The sequence below is a fragment of the Nicotiana tabacum genome, chromosome 17 (assembly GCF_000715075.1).
Source record: "Nicotiana tabacum cultivar K326 chromosome 17, ASM71507v2, whole genome shotgun sequence".
Classification (NCBI taxonomy): domain Eukaryota; kingdom Viridiplantae; phylum Streptophyta; class Magnoliopsida; order Solanales; family Solanaceae; genus Nicotiana; species Nicotiana tabacum.
This window is the reverse complement of record NC_134096.1, coordinates 67,968,580-67,976,793: the sequence shown is the minus strand read 5'-3', so window position 1 is coordinate 67,976,793 and position 8,214 is coordinate 67,968,580. Positions and strand designations below refer to the sequence as shown.

General features: G+C 41.0%; 1 protein-coding gene across 1 annotated transcript; it reads right to left on the bottom strand.

The window, feature by feature from the left end:
* Window positions 1-697: 697 nt before the first annotated feature.
* LOC107777066 (nuclear transport factor 2B) lies at window positions 698-4,029 on the bottom strand. Its single transcript, XM_016597034.2, has 2 exons — window positions 3,594-4,029; window positions 698-989 (listed from the first exon to the last, which is right to left on the bottom strand). The coding sequence occupies exons 1-2, from the start codon at window positions 3,885-3,887 to the stop codon at window positions 915-917; spliced, it is 369 nt and encodes a 122-aa protein (XP_016452520.1). The 5' UTR covers window positions 3,888-4,029; the 3' UTR covers window positions 698-914.
* Window positions 4,030-8,214: the final 4,185 nt, after the last annotated feature.

Genomic DNA, 8,214 nt, shown 5'->3' with positions numbered 1-8,214 from the left:
CTATCGCTTTTGCTTTGCATCTTTCTTATGCATTTCATGGTGTTCCTATTTTTCCTATAATTGTTGTGGTGACACTAATATTGTCTCCTTTTGTCCTTTTGAGCCGAGGGTCTTTTGAAAACAGCCTCTCTACTCCTTTGGGGTAGGGGTAAGGTCTGCGTACACACTATCCTCCCCAAACCCCATTAGTAAAATTTTACTGGGCTGTTGTTGTTTGTTGTAATATTCATTTGAAACTTCTAATTACCAAAGGGGAAGACGACCACGTTACTTTCCCTCGGACAAAAAAGAAACAAATAGACATCATACTTTAGGATTACCACAGCACTTCACTCATATACGATATAGCAAAGCTATTGGTTAAAGCGTAAGTATCAAATTCTACAGGACTACCTTAAGCTTCGGAAAGTTTAAATCAATTATATAAATATTTAGCCATGACAATGGATAAGAATCTAGTGCCAAGGACCTGATAACACAAACCATATCTTAAGTCTTAACAACCTTTTTCTTTACAATTTAGGCACACGTTTCAACAACCTCAGGCACCGCAAGCACTCCCAACGCAACTGTTTCATGTCTCGAGATCCACCAAATAATCACGGCTTAAAGCAGCAAAGAGAAAGTGAGGAATCGCGATGAGCAACAACAGAGAGAGAGACAGCAGTGAAAGAGAGGAACTTGCAAGAAAATAACATCAGGAAGCAAGATAGGACTCATTCAATTCCATAAAATTCAAACTGTCGCCAAGCTGCATCAATCAATTCACCAAACCATTACGGGAAAACTAGCCTTATACTGACTGTGATATCAAACAGAAGCAATATCTTGCTAGAAGTTATAATCTGACTTGTTTAGTTTTAGACAAACCAATCAAGAAAACATGACCAAGAGACAATTCAACTCAGAACCCTTCATGCGTAATTCAAACGAAATATGTCGTTGGACACATATAAACTTCCTTGACCTGCTGGTATCAACTGAAACATCTGCAGTCCATGAAAAAATACAAGTATGACATAAGAAATTTGAGATGCCTAAACTTTGAAGCAATGTACCCAGAAATGCAAATTTCCAAAAACTTAAGACATTAGTCCTTCAATAATAAAATATTTTCAGACGACAAACTCATCACTGCTAGTTTCTTCTGAATGATCAACAAAACAGCAAACACATCCATGTCTTGGGAAATTAGGAACAGGTGCAAGAGGAAGAAAAATAAAAAAAGAAAGTGAAAATCGAGAAAATTCCTTTCTTATCTCCTTAAATATGTAAGCAACGACCCAAACAAAATCTGTCTGCATAATCAGTTTAAGGGACTGAGCCAAAACCACCAGTTCAAAGAATGCTCTATTTCTGTATTGAACATAGCAAGCTGTTTTTCAATACGAACAAGAGAAAAACAAACAGTTCTTGTTTCGGGAAAGAAAGGAAAAACTCTCCGCAAAAGATAGTTGATTTTGTTTTGTTTCTTCTTATTTATCTACTTTTCTGTGGGATAAGGTCTGCCAAAGCTAGTTGCTTTTCAAACAAAAAGTGACAAACCAAGACCAAACAATCAACATTAGATGCGAGTCCAATAAAGTAACTTCGAGACCAGTCAAAGCACGACACCCTACCATTATTTATAGCATGACTAAGTAAGAAGGAACCATAAAGATGATATTCTACAACACATACTATTGATCATTTGTTAAACTATTCACAGAAATAGAGATAACAGAAGAAAACCAACTTAATAATACCCTTGTCCTGTTCAGGAATTTAAAAAAAACAGAGCATGGGAAAGTAAAGATCCAAACACCCCTCATAGACTAGATCTAGAATCCCAATAAACAAAGCACTCTTCAAATAAGGGATTAAAGAAGCTCATTGTACTCGTCTTCAGAAGTTCCGCTACACCATTCCTTACTTGCCTCTTTTTATCCTCACAAGCATGTGGACATATAGACCAATGCCACACGATTTTCAGCATACATCAGCTACATCATAATGTCCATCCGGCTTCAAATCATCCAAAAGAACCGTCTACCAAATCCAGAAGCATCTGGAATTCAGTGAAGGTGCTCCAACATGGGTTACTTCGAAATACTCAGAAACATAATTTGTATGTGATATCTTATGACTGCTTCAGTAGCTAAAATAATTTGTAAAAATGCATCTATAAGATTATGGCTGACCTTTCTTCAATCTTGAATGACAGTACTTCTCAGTTAAACCTTTCATTAGTGCATTGGGTTATTCGACGAGCTCTGAGTCGTGACAAGGAAATTCACAATGTGGACAGCCAAGTTATTTTATTGTTTAGATCTGATTGATTCTTTTTTCCTGAAGTCACTATTTTTGTCTTCGAATAGCCTTTAGCATTTATTTCAAGTTGCAATTTTCCAACTATTTAGCTGGAAAGTTGCTCCGGCCAATTCAAATAAACCAATTACAGAACCACGTCACTCGTTTTCTTTATAAACACACATTTTCTCATTTACATGTTGAAAGAAGTGATATCAAATACGAGGACAAGAAGAAAGAGCACTAAAACAAACACAAATTCAAATCTAACAAACAATTCGAAAGTTGCTCCAGCCAATCCAAATCAAAAAGCTATAGAACCATGCCACTCATTTCTTTTTAAACTAAAGCTTAGCTAAGTATATGCAAATTCCTTTTTATAATAGTGGTGGTGAGCAGTGTTGTCAAAGGCTCTAAAGTGAGGCTCAAAACAAGTTGAGCGCTTCCTCTCGCTTAGTAGGCTCTTTAGTGTAATCATCAAGGCTCTAAGGTAACTCTTCCTTGCCAATTAGCGTAATCTCGAAGAGGCGACAAGAAATAATTGATATTTCAGTTTATTGTAATTCTTTTTTCAATTTACTTGCCTATGTATTTGTTATTCATGCTTATAGTTATTATTCTTGGACTACACATATATATTTGTATCTTGCCTCCCTTGCGCCTTTTCTCACTAAAGCCTACTATTTATTTGCGCTTTGCGCTTAAAGCCCCAATGGACCTTAGAGCTTTTTTGCGATTTTCGCCTTTGATAACACTGGTGGTGAGACTCAGATGCAGAACCTCTGCCTTTTCTTGGTACCATATTGAATTGTGTGACCATGTCTTGGGAAAGCACACTTTTATCTACTTAATTATGTCTTCAATAATCATTAGATTCATGAAAAAGGATAGGATTCCAACAAAATGCTTCCTTGTTAAGCAACCAATCTAAGATGCTATATAACAAATCAGTGATGAGAAATCAATCACAAATACAGAACCAGGACATAGGAGCAAGCCTAGGTATCGAATTAATGCGCCAAAAAAAAAGTAAGACACGCAAAATTAAACCCCTAAAATGGGATCTGAGAAAGACAAGCGATTTTACCCTAACCAGACAAACCAGCGATGAGCAATCAATCGCAATACAGAATCAGACCATAGGAGCAAGCATCCGTATCGAATTAATGCGCCGAACACACATTAGGACACGCAAAATTAAACCAGAAAATGGTATCTGATACAGACATGAGATTTAAACCCTAACCAGCTAGCACGTCGCAATGTAAGAAATGGAAAGGAAACCAAAAATTAGCAACAAATACCTGACTGAACTTGAGGGGGTGCTCTTCGCCGGGGATTTGGAGATTACCGCTGACAAAGACAAGCATGCCGTTGGAACCAGAGAGCTGGCAATCGGTGGTGCTGATATGGTGCTTGCACTGCTGGAAGGGGAGACTGGTGAGCTTGGCAACGATGTTTTGAGATCCCTGATACTTTTGACCTTCGAAACTCAACATAGAGCTTTCTTGGTAGAGGTTAGCAAGCGCAGCCCGATTGGTATCGAAGGTGGAGTAGTAATGGTCCACGAATGCTTTTGCGACGCTTTCTGGATCCATTTCCTAACCGGAATAATCGCTCAATCTACAGCACGCTGGAGGCGATGGCTCTCGTTGTTCCTCTCTCTCTCCCTGTAGGCGTGTAGCTGCTGAAATATAGGAACCCTTTTTGTATGATTGCGCCGCCCGCTCTTATTCTTCAGTGGTTAGAAGGCCTAGGGATATTTTGGGCTATGAGGATTGGACTTGCCTCATTAATCAGTCTCATTTTACATGATATATTTTTCTTTTTTAATTTGCTTCGAAATAAAATAGGAGGTTTCATTTCAAAAACTATTTAATCTCAGCATCCCAGTTTATTATCATTAATTAATGGCATATTTTTTAACTTACTAGATATAAAAGCCTTTTCATTTATAAGAAGATAAAAAATGTAAAACAGGTACTGTTTACCCTCAAAATCGGATAACAATTGAATTTATACGCGGTTTAAGGATACGTGATCTAATTTGATACAAAGCTAGAAATCAGATTTAATATGGAAGAATAAATAGAAAAATAAATACAAACCATGCAGATTGAACAACTTAAGCCTTGTAGGGTTAACTTCCTTCGAATTTAGATATGATATTATTGAAACCAGAATAATATGAACAAAATTGAAAAAAATAGTATGTTGTTCTTGGAAGTATGTTACAATCTCCCCCTGAATTACTCAGTTTTCTCTCTATTATATAGACCGTTGGCTCCTTTTTTGACTTAATTCCGTGATTTCTGCCGTAATGATTGGTTAATGGCGAGAATCACGGATCCTTCTCGGATGAGTTGGCAAAGTTTTTCTTCGAGGCCGTCAGAAGCAGGATCGGTCGTGCCTTCGGTAAACTCAAGGGCAAATCTGATGGTTTTGTCGAACTTCGAACCTAGATTTTCCGGCCTTCTGTTATTTGGCTCGGCAAATTTTCCTCGATCTTTTTTGGTCTCGATCTCGTTTGGTCCCGAGGTCACGAGCTCAACGATGTATCTTCGCACCTTGGTTCGATATAACTCAAGATCGAGCTTTAATCTGTCATATTTCCGTCTCGATTGGTCACTCAAAGGGCGAGCCCGATTTCGACCATGTATAGATAGTCCCCTCACTTTTCAGAGAGAAGATGACGAGAAACGATGTGAACTTCCGAATTCCGCTTCGATAGATCATGACGTAAGCGACAAACGGTTACTGAAACGTCATGTCGGTCCAGTTACCAACACATTAAATGCTTGTCAATTGTTTGTCGTCCATTACGGGTTTTGAACCGTCATTAGCAGACTATAAATATCCCAACTTTCATTCCTTCAAACTTTACATTCAAAGCTCCTTCTATTCTTGTTCTTCAAAAATCTTTCCAACTTTTGTACCCAGATTTCTTGAACCATTTGCAAACCACTAAGAGTACCTTTTTAATTTTCTCTTCTTCATCTCTGCTCTAAAATGGTGAAAACTTCTAAGACTGTCCCACAAAAGGAGGTTGCCTCTTCATCACGATCTGCCGGCGACGGGACTGCGGCGGAACCACACCCTGAAGAGTTCATTCCTGCAGGGTGTCCGACCGTTGCTGATTTCAAGGTCAAAAAAACTTCCTCGGTACCAAGTCGGTGCGAGCCGGTCTCGAGATATATATGTTCGATCAACGAGGATCTCCTTTCCAAGGTAAAAAAGGATTGCAACTAGACCAATAAGCATGTGGTGGTACCTTCGTCTGAGGAAGCAATTACTACCTACGTGGAGGATTTTTTTAAGTATTTACACTTACCCCTTTCACATTGGGTCCCTTAGTCCGGTCATTATCGCCTTCTGCAAGAGGTACGAGGTGACCCTCAGTCAAATTTACCCCTCCTTCTGGAGGATAGTGATTCTTCTCCATTTCTTTGTAAACAAAATAATGGGGTGTTCCTTCACCCTCGATCATCTTATGCGCCTGTACAGTCCCCGACTTTTTCTAGGGGGATTAATCAAATTTGCTCGTCGGGCCAGTAAGGCCCCGTTCTCGAGTATATATGAGGCTCGGGACCAAGGCTCGATGGGCTAATTCGTTCGAATAAAGACTTCGGACTTGATCCCTGTCGAGGACATGTCATTTCCCGAGAAATGGAACATGAAGCGTAAGTATAACTTTGCCTTAAAGATTTTATTTATTGTTTTTCCCCTTCCCTTACTTCTTATCGGTGTTTTTGTGGTGCAGTTGTGACTTGGATACCGAATGTCGTTCCTCAACTCAAGGAGTGGGTCGAGGATATTGTGTCACAGAGACCATATTCTGAGCGTGCATGGATAGAATTGTCGAAGGGTCGGTGGGAGGCCCGTAATTATGGTAAGTTTTCTTTTCTGATTCAATAAAGTTTGACTTTCTCCTTGCGCTGTCGAATTTTTATCGGTTCTTTTTTCTTTTGTAGGTCTCCCCAAATATGTTGCTATGAGGCCTCCATCCAGTGATGAGGACGTGCCTCTCGAGTCCCCTGCTTTGAGGCATGGTGATGAGAAGAAAAGAAAAAGGGCCCCGAGCACTATGGACTCGAAAAATAAAAAACCAAAGAGGAGACTGGTGCGTAAACTTAAGGAAAGTACCAGCGTCCTCCCATCGGACTCAATCCGCCAATTAAGGGATGAGTCCAAAGAAGAAGAAGAAGAAGACAATTCCGAGCTAGTGGCTCGGGTGCGAACTATTTTGCCTCAAGCGGGGGAGGCTGCTGAGAAGGCTTTAGCCGCGATATACGAGCTGGAATGGGGTAAGACTAATTTTCCCCAAGCCAATGGAGTCGAGAGGGAGGCCGGGGCCGACACTTCTCGAGTAGAGGAATGTGCCTCGAAAGATACGCTTGGGGCGATTGACCTTACCGGGTCTCCTCAGTTCTCTGATGCCATGATCCACGAGGCCGGTATACTAGAAGGTCCTTCTTATGAGGGGCTTTAGGGGGACATATATTCATAACTTCTTGGATGGGTTAGAGTATGTTGCCTCAGAGGACGTTACTGGGCTCGGTGACTTGATGGTGCCGAAGAAGGTACCATCATCGAGGGCCAGTGGGTCTTCTTCGAGCCCAAAGTTGGTGGATTGGTTCCCGGCCCTGAACGTTAACCCAGACCGAAGGCGGTCAATAGTTTTCTCTATCCCGGAAGATGCTCGGGTTTTTTGTGCCTCTGTGGGGTTTACTAGCTATCTTAAGTGCTTGGTGACCGAAGAGGACCAAGACGTGATGGACGTGGTGGAAGCGCCCTGCCTTTTCAATGAAGCTCAATAGGCTTTGAATCTGGTAACTTCAAGTGTCCCTTTATTATGTATTTTAAATTTGAAGTTACAAATAGTCCTAACACCTTTCCTTATGCTTCCAGGCCTCGGTACTGCACCGTGAGACTTTCCTCCGATTCCAGGAGGAATTAACCCAACACGAGGCCGAGGTTCGGGAGCTTACTAAGAAGAGGGACTCCTATAAGCTTCTGAGTGAGAAACTTCAGGCCGAGTTAGAAGCGGCTCAGAAAGAGCACGTCGAATGGGTCTAGCAGGTAAACCGAGTACTTGAAGATAGTGACGACGAACTGGACTTGGTGGCTAACGATTTAATTCTGAAGGTTCAACAAAGGCTTGAACAAATCGGGCAGCTCCAGGCACAGGTAGATACGATACAAGCTGAGGCCGAGGAGTTCAAGAAAAATATGGATCTCTTAGTCTCAGAAAAGGAAGTTGTCCAAACACAACTGGCGTCGGCCGAGGCCCAGCTTCAGGCTGCACAAGAAAAAAACTTGGTGCAGGGCAAGAAGATCGAGGAGCTCCAATATCAGCTAAGGAACTCAAAGCGGCCAAATCAGAGGTGGTTGTGGCCGAGACCAAGGCTGATGCTAAAGTGGCCCATTTCAAGGTTGACGTTGAGGCGATTCATGTGCAGGCTAAAAGTATGATGGAGCATAAAAGGTGGGAAGCTCGAAGGGAAGCTCTCGATGGAGTCCATGTTCAGAATTTTGACCTACTAGCTTAAATCGATAATGCCAAAGTAGAAGAAGCCAAGGTCCGGAAGTTGGCTTTTCCCGAGGAAGATTCCGAGAGCTTAATCGAATCTGAAGGCCGGGAAGATCCCGAGGATGAAGACACCGACCCCGATGAGGACCAGGCCGCTTAGGCCATTAGATTTTTTTATTTTTTACTTTTTGCATCTTTTTGAGGCCGTTTTGGCCATTGTAGATTTCTGTATCGAGCCATTCTGGCCTTTGTAAAAAGATTATATATATAAGGCTTTCTTTCCCTTCCGCCTTTCAAATTTTTCCTTTGCTTTATTACTTGTATTCACAAGGGACAAAATGCATTAGCATAAAATAACTTAGGTTATGTTCGAAAGTCCAAACAAATCTTGCCTT